At 43.4% G+C, this 16,441-nt stretch overlaps 1 protein-coding gene across 12 annotated transcripts in view; it reads right to left on the bottom strand.

Annotated features, from left to right (window-relative positions):
* Window positions 1-16,441, bottom strand: part of trip4 (thyroid hormone receptor interactor 4) — a 64,109-nt gene that overhangs the window by 28,333 nt on the left and 19,335 nt on the right. For all 12 annotated transcript variants that reach the window (XR_013629696.1, XM_078795797.1, XM_078795802.1 and 9 more), the window contains exons 7-10: window positions 16,161-16,376; window positions 15,946-16,069; window positions 2,329-2,522; window positions 2,094-2,218 (exon numbers count right to left, since the gene is read on the bottom strand). Coding sequence is in view for 11 of the 12 variants with exons in the window: in XM_078795797.1 (XP_078651923.1) it covers window positions 2,094-2,218; window positions 2,329-2,522; window positions 15,946-16,069; window positions 16,161-16,376 (659 nt within the window). In the remaining variant the exon portion in view is untranslated. The remainder of the gene's footprint in view (window positions 1-2,093; window positions 2,219-2,328; window positions 2,523-15,945; window positions 16,070-16,160; window positions 16,377-16,441) is intronic.

Raw genomic sequence — 16,441 nt, 5'->3', positions numbered from 1 at the left:
GCTTCACAGTAGGGATGGTGTTCTTCGGATTGTACTCTTCATTCTTCTTCCTCCAAACACGCTTATTGGAATTATGACCAAAAAGTTCTATTTTGGTCTCATCTGACCATAAAACTTTCTCCCATGACTCCTCTGTATCATCCAAATGGTCATATGCAAACTTAAGACGGGCCTTGACATGTGCTGGTTTAAGCAGGGGAACCTTTCGTGCCATGCATGATTTCACATCATGACGTCTTAGTGTATTACCTACAGTAACCTTGGAAACGGTGGTCCCAGCTCTTTTCAGGTCATTGACCAAGTCCTGTCGTGTAGTTCTGGGCTGATTCCTCACCTTTCTTAGAATCATTGAGACCCCACGAGGTGATATCTTGCATGGGGCTCCACTCCGATTGAGATTGACCGTCATGTTTAGCTTCTTCCATTTTCTAATGATAGCTCCAACAGTGGACCTGTTTTCACCAAGCTGCTTGGTAATTGCTCCGTAGCCCTTTCCAGCCTTGTGGAGGTGTACAATTTTGTCTCTGGTGTCTTTGGACAGCTCTTTGGTCTTCGCCATGTTACAAGTTAAAGTCTTACTGATTGTATGGGGTGGACAGGTGTCTTTATGCAGCTAACGACCTCAAACAGGTGCATCTGATTCAGGATGATACATGGAGTGCAGGTGGACTTCTAATGGGCAGACTAACAGGTCTTTCAGGGTCAGAATTCTAGATGATACACAGGTGTTCAAATACTTATTTGCAGCTGTATCACACAAATAAATTGTTAAAAAATCATGCATTGTGATTTCTGGATTTTTCTTTTTAGTTTATCTCTCTCACAGTGGACATGCACCTACGATGAAAATTTCAGACCCCTCCATGATTTCTAAGTGGGAGAAATAGCAAAATAGCAGGGTGTTCAAATACTTATTTTCTTCACTGTAAAGGTAATGGTTTGATTTTATTTGAACATGCATCAGGTTACAATGGAATGCATCACATAATCAATTCAGAAATGTTTTGCACATGGTTGAATATTTACTGCTTTTAAAATTGATAATGCTGTTTAAATGTGGACCAGTCCAGGGTGTACACCGCCTCTCGCCCAAAGACAGCTGGGATAGGCTCCAGCACCCCCGCGACCCTCATGAGGAAAAAGCGGTAGAAAATGAATGAATGATTGTTTAAATGTGTGTTTAAGAAAGCAGAATCCTATTGTGTTCAGTGTGTACATTTCAATAAATATTTGTATAAACGAGACCTGTAATATTTGTTATCATTGTAATTTTTTATATAAATTGAGGGAGCAAAAGCAGTATTGGCCACAAATTTCGGCCAAGCAAAATCGGCCATCGGCTAAGGGTGATGAAAAAAATCGGTACGGCATCGGCCGGAAAAAAAAACATAGCGTCGATCCCTAGTACCCATTATGTCATTGTATGGTCATATCACCCCGTACTCCGGTACGTGACACACAAAAAAAGTCAATTTTAGAACAACTCATTTATTGATTGACTTATAATATAAGTACATTATAATCTTTAAACTGAGTGAGTGACTACCAGTAAGTTAAATAAATAATGCTTTGTTCGACCTTTCGCTGAACAAATGAACACTGATTTATGTAGGTGAAAGGGCAGTAAGCAACACAAAGATAAATCAGCTGGCAACAGCTGGGGTCAGCAGTCTGATATGGGCAACAAAATGAAAGACTACCACCTCAGCGAAAGACACAATTCTCAGCTGTTATCACACACATCACTGAAGACTGCAAGCGCGGTGGTTGGGTGAAAAGACATTGGCACAGAGCGCTGAAAGCAACTCCGTCTGATTTATTGTCAATACAATTCATAAACTCATCTTTCTTTTCTCATAGTTGGAGATTAATGAGCACATACGTGGAGGTGAAATTGGCTTAAAGCATTTGCTAATGTAGCCCTTTTGGCCATATTAAAATATTATCGCTGAGATAAAAAACGCTGAAAAAGCAGGAAAAAGTCTGTATCTTTCAATCCCCTTCTATTCAGTTTTTCCACCATTTGGATTGAATTATATAGTGAGGAGGAAAAAGTACATTCAAACCTTACGGCTTCAATTATTCAAGTGTACCTTTTTGGTAGATGCAGCGGTACATGGCCTCCACCTCAGCAATCTCCTGAGGGGTGGGCTTCTTGGCTGCAGCAGAAATCCAAAGACGGCCACGGTGGGCTGTGTACCAAGTCCGCCCCTCGACTCTATACACAAACAGTTCTTCATTTCATAAGCTGCACAAACATTATCAATATGTATTTATGACTACTGGATATATATAAAGTTATGACTTTCAATGTGTGAACTTCTTAACCTCTTGATGCCTTTGACAAGGAGTGATGCCCATGGTTGGTGCATGCTGAGACACCAGCCTCCATCAGTCATCTCTTGCAATTCTTTGTCTTGGAGCCGCAAACGGGACCGTTGATCTTCGTTTTTGTCCTGTGCCAAACTCTGTCCTTCCTGCATGTTCCTTCTGTTGTTCGCATCGCTAAGTACATCTACCCACTACAAATATAAACAAAATGTAGATAATTATTGCAAAATCAGTGTTACATAAACACATACAGAATAGCATATGGTGTCATGTGTGTAACATTAAGGGGAGAACTAGAAAATTCCCGCGGAAATTTTGATGGACTGGCCACCTGTGCTGTGAACCTCGGGCCCGGTGTGCCAACGGCTACCGCGGTAGCACCTAGCAAGAAAGCCTCAAGTACGGAAAAGGTTGATGCAGTCCCATAGTGTCCCCACATCATGCATCACACATCAAGTGTGTATTTGCCTTTAAACTTGAGTAAAGTAGCTAAAATGCTAACATGCTAACGGCTACCGTGCTAACACGTAGGAAAACAGCCTCAGGTCCTGAAAAGTTTGGGGCAGTCCTACAGTGTCCCCACATCATGCCACGTGTGTATTTGCCTTTACACATGAGTAAATTAGCTAAAATGCTAGCATGCTAACAGTCATCATGCTAGCACCTAGCAAGAGAGTCTCAAGTTTAGAAAGTGCCAAGGTTGTCCTGTAACATCCCTACACCTTGCCATGTGTGTATTTGCCTGTAGACATGAGTAAATTAGCTTAAATGCTAACATGCTAACGGCTACCATGCTAGCACCTAGCAAGAGAGCCTCAAGTTTAGAAAGTGCCAAGGTTGTCCTATAACCTCCCTACATCAAGCCATGTGTCTATTTGCCTGTAGACATGAATAAATTAGCTTAAATGCTAACATGCTAACAGTCGTCATGCTAGCACCTAGCAAGAGAGCCTCAAGTTTAGAAAGTGCCAAGGTTGTCCTATAACCTCCCTACATCATGCCATGTGTGTATTATCCATTAGACATGAGTAAAGTAGCTTAAATGCTAACATGCTAACGGCTACCATGCTAGCACCTAGCAAGAGGGCCTCAAGTTTAGAAAGTGCCAAGGTTGTCCTATAACCTCCCTACATCATGCCATGTGTGTATTTGCCTTTAGACATGAGTAAATTAGCTTAAATGCTAACATGCTAACAGTTATCATGCTAGCACCTAGCAAGAGAGCCTCAAGTTTAAAAAGTGCCAAGGTTGTCCTATAACCTCCCTACACGTGTGTATTTGCCTTTAGAATAGAGTAAATTAGCTTAAATGCTAAATTGCTAACAGTCATCATGCTAGCACCTAGCAAGAGGCCCTCAAGTTTAGAAAGTGCCAAGGTTGTCCTATAACCTCCCTACATCCTGCCATGTGTGTATTTGCCTTTAAATGTTAGTAAATTAGCTTAAATGCTAACATGCTAACAGTCATCATGCTAGCACCTAGCAAGAGCGCCTCAACTTTAGAAAGTGCCAAGGTTGTCCTATAACCTCCCTACATCATGCCATGTGTGTATTTGCCTTTAAACATGAGCAATTTAGCTTAAATTGTAACATGCTAACAGTATCATGCTAGCACCTAGCAAGAGAGCCTGAAGTTTAAAAAGTGCCAAGGTTGTCCTATAACCTCCCTACATCATGCCATGTGTGTATTTGCCTTTAAATGTGAGTAAATTAGCTTAAATGCTAACAAGCTAACAGTCATCATGCTAGCACCTAGCAAGAGAGCATCAAGTTGAAAAAGTGCCAAGGTTGTCCTGTAACCTCCCTACATCATGCCATGTGTGTATTTGCCTTTAGACATGAGTCAATTAGCTTAAATGCTAACATGCTAACGCCTAACATGCTAGCACAAAGCAAGACAGCCTCAAGTTTAGAAACTGCCAAGGTTGTCCTATAACCTCCCCACATCATGTCATGTGTGTATTTGCCTTTACACGTGAGTAAATTAGCTGAAATGCTAACATGCTAACAATCATTATGCTAGCACCTAGCAAGAGGGCCTCAAGTTTAGAAAGTGCCAAGGTTGTCCTATAACCTCCCTGCATCATGCCATGTGTGTATTTGCCTTTTGACATGAGTAAATTAGCTTAAATGCTAGCATGCTAACGGCTACCACGGTAGCACCTAGCAAGAGGGCCTCAAGTTTAGAAACTGCCAAGGTTGTCCTATAACCTCCCTACATCATGCCATGTGTGTATTTGCCTTTAGACATGAGTAAATTAGCTTAAATGCTAACATGCTAACGGCTACCATGCTAGCACCAAGCAAGAGGGCCTCAAGTTCAGAAACTGCCAAGGTTGTCCTATAATCTTCCTGCATCATGCCATGTGTGTATTTGCCTTTAAACTTGAGTAAATTGGCTAAAATGCTAACATGCTAACAGTCATCATGCTAGCACCAAGCAAGAGAGTCTCAAGTTTAGAAAGTGCCAAGGTTGTCCTATAACCTCCCTACATCATGCCATGTGTGTATTGGCCTTTAAATGTGAGTAAATTAGCTCAAATGCTAACATGCTAACGGCTACCATGCCAGCACCTAGTAAGAGGGCCTCAAGTTTAGAAACTGCCAAGGTTGTCCTATAACCTCCCTGTATCATGCCATGTATGTATTTGCCTTTAAACATGAGTAAATTACCTTAAATGCTAACATGCTAACAGTTATCATGCTAGCACCTAGCAAGAGAGCCTCAAGTTTAGAAAGTGCCAAGGTTGTCCTGTAACATCCCTACACCATGCCATGTGTGTATTTGCCTGTAGACATGAGTAAATTAGCTTAAATATTAATATGCTAACGGCTACCATGCTAGCACCTAACAAGAGGGCCTCAAGTTTAGAAACTGCCGAGGTTGTCCCATAACCTCCCCACATCATGCCATGTCACACTGGTCCAGAATCACGAAAAAGTCGATCAAAACTGATCTCTCCGATTTTCGAAAAAAGGGGTATTTTTCCTTTTTTTAGTTCATGAGGAACTGGGGTGTGCTTTTACTTTGGTCCCCGAGCCCCCTGATTAGGAGCAGTGCGCGTTCAAAAGTAAGGTTTTCAGTTTCCTCTTTGTACCGCTTCCCAGCAAGTGAAATGTTGGGCACTTGTGCTCACTAGTGAACGTGCGTGTTTCCAAGTTTTTGTGGTACCTCCAGTCACCCAAGGATGGCAACTGCCCAACCAGGTGGTCGTTTCTCCTTTTGAGCCAATACTGGGAGAATTCCCTTTGGTTTGAATCACATGTTGTCGAGCAGTCATTTAGTGTTTGTTCAATGGGTCATATAATACAGAAGAAGGGCCAAGCACAGACTCAAATCAACATCATGTGATACCTACGACATCACTCTTTACTTGGTTGGAAAAGGTTTTGCCACTTTTTGCAACTTTAGGAGTAAACTGGATTTTCCCGTTTCATATCCACTCCATGAGATGACGTCCCCCACCCGTCGGGGGCTTCTGGAGGCGATGCTGGGAGCCGGTTTCCTGATGTCGGACGCGGCATTGAAAGCTGGTGTCGAGTTCCTGTGTCTCTCGGTTCCTCCTGGACGTGTGCCTGACCGATCCGTCATCCGGGACGTCGTTCTTTATCAACGGAAGATGATACTTCAACGCTGGGATGCTCCAGGAATTCGACGGTCATTCGCGAAGATGCTCAACAAACATGAAGTCTGGCTTCGCGAATCTGTTCCAGTGGCGAGCCTGGAACCTCCAGCTCCCGAGCAGGACAACACGATGGATGGCCGCAGGGGCGGACGACCGTCGCAGATGCCGGCTGCCTTCTCCCTCGTCTCCTCCCCCACCCGGCGCCGCAGCGTGTCCCAGCTCCTCGACCAAGGATTTACCGGCGAGCAGCTGGCGTACGCGTCTCAGATGACTCTGAGGAAGGAGGGGAGGCACACCGAAGCCGACATCATCAAGAAAGTGATGGCAGCAGATGGCCCGGACCCTACAGTGGTGCAGGCATCGTACCGCGCACCCCCTCCATCGCTTCCGAAAATGCTGTCGGCCGACGAAGCTCTCGTGTTGCTCTTCAACACCAACATGACGCGAGCTGCGTACCAAGTGGTCCGTGAGACATCGAAGGACCACGTCGCCGACATCTTCCCGCCGTACAACTTCGTATTGGATGCCAAGAAACGATGCCATCCGGCTGGAGTTGCTGTCGACGACCGTGGCGCTTCTGTCCCCGTGCAGCAGTTGGTTGACCACACGGCGTCAAGGCTGTGCACGCTCCAGGCGTCGGTCATCCAATCGTCGGCAGCTCAAGGCTCCTTGATCCTGACCTCTAAGTACGGGTTTGACGGTGCTACCGGTCAACAAGTCTACCGCCATCGACAGTCAACGGACGTCGACGACTCTACCATGTTCCTGGCGAGTATGGTCCCTCTGCGGCTCCGGACCGAGGATGGCCGAGTGATCTGGGCAAACCCGAAGCCAAACTCCACTTTCTTCTGTCGTCCGATCAGCTTCATCTTCGAAAAGGAGTCCAGGGAGTTGACCACCTCCACCTACGTCCAACTCAAGCAGGAGGTGGAGTCACTCACGCCGTCAACCGTCCAACTCACCAACGACGCCACCATCTCCGTCCGCCACGACATGGCATTAACCATGATTGACGGCAAGGTCCACAACGCCATCCAGGACATCCGGTCGCAACAGGTCTGCAGCATCTGCCTGGCCAAGCCTACCGAGATGAACGATATCGACGGAGTTCTGGCCCGGCCCACTGGAGACCGGACCCAGCACGGAATCTCCACCCTCCACTGCTGGATCCGGTCGATGGAGATGCTCCTTCACATCGCATACAGACTCCCGTTCTGCGAGTGGCAGGCCCGTGGAGAGGAGAAGCAGCGGATTGTCAAGGAACAGAAGCAGCGGATCAAGACCGAGTTTCGTCAGCGTTTGGGGCTCCTAATCGACCAACCCCTTCCTGGCGGATCTGGAACAACCAACGATGGGAACTCTGCCCGCCGCTTCTTCTTGGAGCACGAAACGTCTGCGGACATTCTGGGCCTTGATTCCACCCTGATCCGCCGCTTCAGCCACCTCCTCCGCGCTGCGTCCTCCAACTTCAACCTCGACGAGGAGCGGTTCGGCGTGTACGCGGTTGAGACGGCCAGGATGTTGGTCAGCCTATATGGGTGGTTCAGGATGCCACAGTCGGTCCACAAGCTCCTGATCCATGCTCCCGCTGTCTCCGCCGGCATGCTCCTTCCCCTGGGGGCGATGTCAGAGGAAGCCCAAGAAGCAAGAAACAAGGACTTCAAGGCCATCCGGGAGCACCATTTGCGCCAGATGTCCCGGGTTCAGTCGAACACCGACCTGTTCCACCGTCTTCTTGAGAGTTCTGACCCCTTGATCAGCCCCCTCCGGATGCGGAAGCTGAAGACTCAGACGAACAAGGCCACGGACCAGTTTCCGCCAGAGGTCCTGGCCCTCCTTCGAGCTCCATCGGTAGAGCTGTAGACCCTGGGTGATGGTGGTGGTTGTCTTTCAGGTCGCGGGGGATAAACTTTTAGTGTGTGATATGATGTGAAGTGGAAGGCGTTAAGTTACCAACTTTCAGTGTGTTTTATGATGTGACTTATAAAGTTTTGGTACAAGTCAGTGTTTTTGTGAAAGTTGGCCAACTAAAGTCATTCGTTATTTTCGGTTTTTGAGGTAAAATGAAGAGATACGGTCATGTTTTTGCTTATAGATCATTTTCATGCTGATTTACAATGAATTCACTCAAAAATTAGTTTTGATCGACTTTTTCGTGAATCTGGACCAGTGTGCATGTGTGTATTTGCCTTTAAACGTGAGTAAATTAGCTTAAATGCTAACATGCTAACAGTCATTATGCTAGCACCTAGCAAGAGAGCCTCAAGTTTAGAAAGTGCCAAGGATGTCCTATAACGTCCCCGCATCATGCATGTGTGTATTTGCCTTTAAACATGAGCAAAGTAGCTTAAATGCTAACATGCTAACAGTCATCATGCTAGCACCTAGCAAGAGAGCCTCAAGTTTAGAAAGTGCCAAGGTTGTCCTATAACCTCCCTACATCATGCCATGTGTGAATTTGCCTGTAGACATAAGAAAATTAGCTTAAATGCTAACATGCTAACGGCTACCATGCTAGCAACTAGCAAGAGGGTTTCAAGTTTAGAAACTGCCAAGGTTGTCCTATAACCTCCCTACATCATGCCATGTGTGTATTTGCCTTTAGACATGAGTAAATTAGCTTAAATGCTAACATGCTAACGGCTAACATGCTAGCACCTAGCAAGACAGCCTCAAGTTTAGAAACTGCCAAGGATGTCCTATAACGTCCCTGCATCATGCATGTGTGTATTTGCCTTTAAACATGAGCAAATTAGCTTAAATGCTAACATGCTAACGGTCATCATGCTAGATCCTAGCAAGAGAGTCCCACGTTTAGAAAGGGCCAAGGTTGTGCTATAACCTCCCTACATCATGCCATGTGTCTATTTGCATTTAGACATGAGTAAATTAGCTTAAATGCTAACATGCTAACGGCTAACATGCTAGCACCTAGCAAGACAGCCTCAAGTTTAGAAACTGCCAAGTATGTCCTATAACGTCCCTGCATCATGCATGTGTGTATTTGCCTTTAAAACATGAGCAAATTAGCTTAAATGCTAACGTGCTAACCGTCATCATGCTAGCACCTAATAAGAGAGTCCCAAGTTTAGAAAGTGCCAAGGTTGTCCTATAACCCCCCTACATCATGCCATGTGTGTATTTGCCTTTAGACATGAGCAAATTAGCTTAAATGCTAACATGCTAACGGCTAACATGCTAGCACCTAGCGAGACAGCCTCAAGTTTAGAAACTGCCAAGGTTGTCCTATAACCTCCCTACATCATGCCATGTGTGTATTTGCATTTAGACATGAGTAAATTAGCTAAAATGCTGACATGCTAACGGCTAACATGCTAGCACCTAGCAAGAGGGCCTCAAGTTTAGAAACTGCCAAGGTTGTCCTATAACCTCCCTACATCATGCCATGTGTGTATATGCCTTTAAATGTGAGTAAATTAGCTTAAATGCTAACATGCTAACGGCTACCATGCTAGCACCTAGCAAGAGAGCCTCAAGTTTAGAAAGTGCCAAGGTTGTCCTATAACCTCCCTACATCATGCCATGTGTGCATTTGCCTTTAAACGTGAGTAAATTAGCTTAAATGCTAACATGGGAACAGTCATCATGCTAGCACCTAGCAAGAGAGCCTCAACTTTAGAAAGTGCCAAAGTTATCCTATAACCTCCCTACATCATGCCATGTGTTTATATGCCTTTAGACATGAGTAAATTAGCTTAAATGCTAACATGCTAACGGCTACCATGCTAGCACCTAGCAAGAGAGCCTCAACTTAAGAAAGTGCCAAGGTTGTCCTATAACCTCCCTGCATCATGCCATGGGTGTATTTGCCTTTAAACATGAGTAAATTAGCTTAAATGCTAACATGCTAACAGTCGTCATGCTAGCACCTAGCAAGAGGGCCTCAAGTTTGGAAAGTGCCAAGGTTGTCCTATAACCTCCCTACATCATGCCATGTGTGTATTTGCCTTTAGACATGAGTAAATTAGCTAAAATGCTGACATGCTAACGGCTAACATGCTAGCACCTAGCAAGAAATTCCCAAGTTTAGAAAGTGCCATGGTTGTCCTATAACCTCCCTGCATCATGCCATGGGTGTATTTGCCTTTAAACATGAGTAATTTAGCTTAAATGCTAACATGCTAACAGTCATCATGCTAGCACCTAGCAAGAGGGCCTCAAGTTTAGAACGTACCATGGTTGTCCTATAACCTCCCTACATCATACAATGTGTGCATTTGGCTTTAGACATGAGTAAATTAGCTTAAATGCTAACATGCTAACAGTCATGCTAGCTCCTAGCAAGAGAGCCTCGAGGTTAGAAAGTGCCAAGGTTGTCCTATAACCTCCCTACACCATGCCATGTGTGTATTATCCTTTAGACATGAGTAAATTAGCTTAAATGCTAACATGCTAACGGCTACCATGCTAGCACCTAGCAAGAGGGCTTCAAGTTCAGAAACTGCCGAGGTTGTCCTATAACCTTCCTGCATCATGCCATGTGTGTATTTGCCTTTAGACATGAGTAAATTAGCTTAAACGCTAACATGCTAACAGTCATTATACTAGCACCTAGCAAGAAAGCCTCTAGTTTAGAAAGTGCCAAGGTTGTCCTATAACCTCCCAACATCATGCCATGTGTGTATTTGCCTTTAGACATGAGTAAATTAGCTTAAATGCTAACATGCTAACAGTCATCATGCTAGCACCTAGCAAGAGAGCCTCAAGTTTAGAAAGTGCCAAGGTTGTCCTATAACCTCCCCACATGATGTCATGTGTGTATTTGCCTTTAGACATGAGTAAATTAGCTTAATTGTTAACATGCTAACATGCTAGCAATTAGCATTTAGCCACACAGAGAGTTCAGAAGTTTATCTAAAAAATTAGCCATCAATCACGTTTCTGCGCGGCCGTATGGCTGAGCTACAAGGCTGTGAAATGTCTGTAAATTCTCAGTTTTTCTCTGCCATGTGCTGTTCTAAAAATAGAAAGGGTATACCTAATCTAGTGGCCCATTTTTTAACGTTTCGGTTAATAGCGTCGCCATGGTTACACAAAATGTTCCAAAAACTAAATACCGCTGTAGTCCCGAGCGCCACGATTCCGGCGGTGTAACATGTGTGGGGGTCCTTCTTGCGGTTTTGGCCGCATTACGCGCGCAAAAAAGGGAAGATTAAGATATACGGAATAATAATAACTAAACAGCAATAACAATATGGGCTGGCTCAGTAGCCAGCCCATAGACTGCTACTGCTAGTAGCAGTCTATGGGCTGGCTACTGGGCCAGTCCATAATAATACAACCCCTGGCAAAAATTATGGAATCACCAGTCTTGGAGGATGAAATGCCACAAAGCTAAAGTCATTTAAAACTGCAACTTTCTGGCTTTAAGAAACACTAAAAGAAATCAAGAAAAAAAGTTATTGTCAAAAACACATTTTTTAGATCAAGCACTAGGAAAACAATATGGAATCACTCAATTCTGAGGAAAAAATTATGGAATCACCCTGTAAATTTCTATTTCCAAAACGAACACCTGCATCAGATTAAATCTGCTCATTAGTTTGCAGTTAAGAAAGAGTGCTCACACCTTGGAGAGCTGTTGTACCATGAGGACTGACATTAATCATGGCTCCAACACAAGATATGTCAATTGAAACAAAGGAGAGGATTATCAAACTTCTTAATGAAGGTAAATCATCACGGATGTTGGTTGTTCACAGTCAGCTGTGTCTAAAATCTGGACCAAGTACAAACAACATGGGAAGGCAAGCATACTGGCAGACCAAGGAAGACATCAAGGGTCAAGACAGAAAACTTAACGCAATATGTCTTGAAAACAGAAAATGCACAACAAAACAAATGAGGAACAAATGGGCAGAAAGTGGAGTCAATGTCTGTGACCGAACTGTAAGAAACGGTCTAAAGGAAATGGGATTTACATACAGAAAAGCTAAAAGAAAGCCATCATTAACCACCAACAGAAAACAAACAAGACTTCAATGGGCTAAGGAAAAGCAATCGTGGACTGTGGATGACTGGATGAAAGTCGTATTCAGTGACAAATCGGGAATCTGCATTAGGTAAGGGGATGATGCTGGAACTTTTGTTTGGTGCCGTTCCAATGAGATTTATGAAGACGACTGCCTGAAGAAAACCTGCAAATTTCCACAGTCAGGGGCTGCATGTCAGGTAAAGGCACTGGGGAGATGGCTGTCATTACATCTTCAATAAAAGTTTATGTTGACATGTTGGACACTTCTCTTATTCCATCAATTGAAAGGATGTTTGGGGATGATGACATCATTTTTCAAGATGATAATGTATCTTGCCATAGAGCAAAAACTGTGACAACTTTCCTTGAAGAAAGACATGTAAGGTCAATGTCATGGCCTGCAAATAGTCCGGATCTCAATCCAATTGAAAATTTGTAGTGGAAACTGAAGAAAATGGTTCATGACAAGGCTGCAATCTGCAAAGCTGATCTGGGAACAGCAATCAGAGAAAGTTGGAGCCAGATTGATGAAGAACACTGTTTGTCACTCGTAAAGTCTATGCCTCAGAGACTGCAAGCTGTTATAAAAGCCAGAGGTGGTTCAAAAAAGTACTAGTGGTGTGTTGGAGATTTATTGTTTGTTCATTTTTCATTAGATAGTATCGCTGCAAAGTGAGTACTCTGCCAACATGCAAGCTCAATTAAGTTGGAAACATGGAGACAATTGCTTACATTAAAAAAACATAGGTTTTCTGACCTACTGTATAAATGTAGTTAGAATGTTGTGTTCTCGTGTTAAACAATGCCAAAGTTTCAGATAATGAGGTTTGTGCATTTGGAAGGAGGTTGAAAGACGGTTGGGCTGGCTCAAAATACTCGTTTCAGAAGGTGTGGTAAAACACCTTTGAGACAGTGCCGATTTTGCTGATTTTGCTGTATGTAGATGTCTGTAATTAGTATCATAAGTGCTCTTCAACTGTGAGGGACGGAATCTAAAACAAAATTCCAGAAAATCACATTGCATGATTTTTAAATAATACATTTGCATTTACGTGCATGAAATTAGTATTTGATCACCTACCAACCAGTGAAAATTTCAGCTCTCACAGACCTGTTTTAAGAAGCCCTTAGCTGCATAAGCCTCATTACCTCTATTAACAGCACCAGTTTGAACTTGTTACCTGTATAAACGACATGCTCAAACAAACAAACTCCAGCCTCTCCACAATGGCCAAGACCAAAGAGCTGTTTAAGGACATTAGGGATAAAATTGTAAACCTGTACAAGGTGGGGATGGGCTACAGGAAAATAAGCAAGCAGCTTGGTGAGAAGGTAACAACCGTTGGAGTGATTATTATAAAATGGAAGAAGTTCAAGATGACGGTCAATCTCCTTCGTTCTGGGGCTCCATGGGCATCAGTGATCATGAGGTTGGTGAAGGATCAGCCCAGAACCACACGGCAGGACCTGGTCAATGACCTGAAGAGAGCTGGGACCATAGTCCCAAAGAAATTAAAATCCTACAGCGCACGCAAGGTCCCACTGCTCAAGCCAGTGCATGTCCAGGCCCGTCTGAAGTTTGCCAGTGTCCATCTTGGTGATCCAAAGGAGGAATGGGAGAAGGTCACGTGGTTGGAGGAGTAAAAAATGTAACTTTCTGGTCTAAACTCGACTTGCTGTATTTAGAGGAAGGAGAACACCATCCCAACTGTGAAACACAGAGGTGGAAACATCATGGGGGATGCTTTTCTCTGAAGGGGAATGGGATGACACCGTATTGAGGGGAGGATGAATGGGGGCCATGTATCGCCAAATCCGACAACCTCCTTCCTTCAGTAAGAGCCCTGAAGATGGGTGGTGGCTGGGTCTTCCAGAACGACAACGACCCAAAGCATATCGAGGAGTGGGCCAAAATCCCTGCTGCAGTGTGAGCAAACCTTGTGAAGAACACTACAGGCAACGTCTGATATCTGTAATCAATCTGTAAAAATCATACAATGTGATTTTCTGGATTTTTGTTTTAGATTCCACCCCTCACAGTTGAAGAGCACTTTTGATACAAATTACAGACCTCTACATGCTTTGCAAGCGGGAAAATCGGCAAGTGTATCTAATTCATTGTTGTCCCCTCTGTATAAGGGCGTGGCTATAAGCCAGACAAGCGCCGCAGCCCCCCAAGCTTCCCCATGCTCTCCTTCTCTATTTACGTTGCTAGCAATGTGGCTCATAAAGGAAAGCCACATTTTTTTTTACAATTTCTAAAGTGACACAGTCTCGCAAAACACATTCCACGTTACTGATTCTGTAGAAAACCACATGCTAAAGCTATCTACTATTGAGAGACATCTTCGAAACAACCCCTTTTCTAGAGAAACTTTGGACTGCCCAGTCTCTACTTCTGGATCGGATTCGGATCCAACATATATGGCTGTATGTCAAAAGTGGACATTTTAAAAGACAAATCATCATTTATTATCAACTCTTATACCGTTTATCAACTCCTATGAAGTTAGGGGCACAAAAGAAAACCATGAAACCATGCGGGAACCATGAAATACCGCAGAATAGGTGCAGATTCTGGAAGATATAGAAAGCTTTCTGTGGTGATTATCCAACTCAATACAAAGGGTTAAAAATTGGCAGGTCCACTTTTAGGAAAAACCAAGGCAGTGTTTCCCACTAAGTAATTTAAATGAGGCAGCCCGTAACGAATAACTTGACCGCCACAATTTGAAAGATGGCGGTACGCAAAACTCCACTCTGGATTCCCATGCAGTACAAAATTAAAGTGGAAAGTAGGAAGTGTTTCTTTTATCATGCATGACAAAAAAAAATTTTAACTCAGAAATTAACTCAGTGGTTCCCAAAGTGGGGTATCTCAATTGCCATAGGGCAGGGGTGCACACACTTTTTCAGCCTGAGAGCTACTTATGACATGACCACGTCAAAATGATCTACCACCTAATAAAAATACAAAACACATATCTCTGACGCACGCGTCACTGCACATGCGCATGCGCATACAACTGCGAAGTACTGCAAAACTCAAGCAAGCTAGCGAGTAAGAAAGGGGATAAAAATAAGTGGAAAAGCTGGACCAAGTAAAAAGCCAAAGACCTACCACTACCATACGGAGTGGGAGGAGGACTTCTTTTTCACAATGTCATTTTCAAAGTGCATTTGCATCATCTGTCAGTCTACAATAAGACGCCACCTTTTTTTCAATGCCATGCAATCAGTGTTGGGCACGTTACTTTAAAAAAGTAATTAGTTATAGTTACTAGTTACTTCTCAAATAAAGTGAGATTCTCCAATACAAAAGTAACTAGTTACCAGTAAAAGTAACTATTGCATTTACTACTAGTAACTACTGCTACACTCCCTCCCCCGTACCATTAGGTTTCTGTAGGTTTGAGTTACTCACACAAGACATGGACAAAGTTTTTTAATGCCATAACGCCGTTTATTTAAATGCCGTTATTCCCATCTATTCTGTGTGCATTATATCAACAAATAAGTCTGAATGATTACTTTATGCATTAAGACTCATTTCATCTTGAAGATTTAATTTATATCGACTTTCCCTTCAATTTGTGATGAAATTAATATACAGACTTAAACCGTAGCCATCCTGAGTGGGAAAAAAAGTGAAGCTCAAATGAAATCATTCAAATGAAATAGATTCAAAGGGAATGATGCCAACATCAGAGTGGAAAAAAGGTATGTAGGATGATAAAGTATCTATTTAGACGTCCTAATGTCACCATGCAAAATGCACATTTTTACCCGGAATTACTATAAAATGAATGAAACAATGAATTATCGTCAATATTTCAAGTTAATTTACATAATAAGGTTTTAAAGTGTGCAGCAGTAGGGGGTAAATGGCTTCATGTCAAATGTCTGAAGGGGTACGTGACTGTAACTACTGGATTAGATGCTCAAACCAAGAGACGAACACAGAGGTGAGTGCAGTATGTAAAAAGTGACTTACTTCTGGTGCACTTTGCTTTATGTTTGGGTTGAGCAGTTCTCTGAGGCTCTGTTTTCCACCTTGTCGTTCAGAATACACAGGGAATTGTAGAGTAGAGTTCATTGCTTTGAGGGTCTCATCTAATCTGCATAATTAATATAAAATAGTAGGTTATAGGCATAGGGTATAGGCATACACCATTACACCATGAGATGATGGCATATCATCTTGCTCACTCGTTGTAGTAATTGTTCAGGTTGCTTCTCTCCTCAATTACTTGTCTGCCAGCAAAGTCCAAGGTGATCTTTCGGTCTTTACGAGATGCATGACGAAGCTCTCTCAGCTCCTCTTCCTTTTTTCTGAGTTTATCTCGCTCAGTAGCAGACAACCACTGGTTGGATTCAGTCGCAAAGTAGTCTGACTCGTCATCTAATACCTGAGTTCTCTTCACACTGAAAATACAAGCAAAAATGATATGTGAAATGCTCTTTGAAACATTAGCATGGTTGTTAAACAT

This window comes from Doryrhamphus excisus, linkage group LG13 (assembly GCF_037039965.1).
Source record: "Doryrhamphus excisus strain RoL-2023G ecotype Guam linkage group LG13, RoL_Dexc_Guam_v1.1, whole genome shotgun sequence".
Taxonomy (NCBI): domain Eukaryota; kingdom Metazoa; phylum Chordata; class Actinopteri; order Syngnathiformes; family Syngnathidae; genus Doryrhamphus; species Doryrhamphus excisus.
Note: the sequence above shows the minus strand (reverse complement) of the source record. Positions and strands in the feature narration are given on the sequence as shown.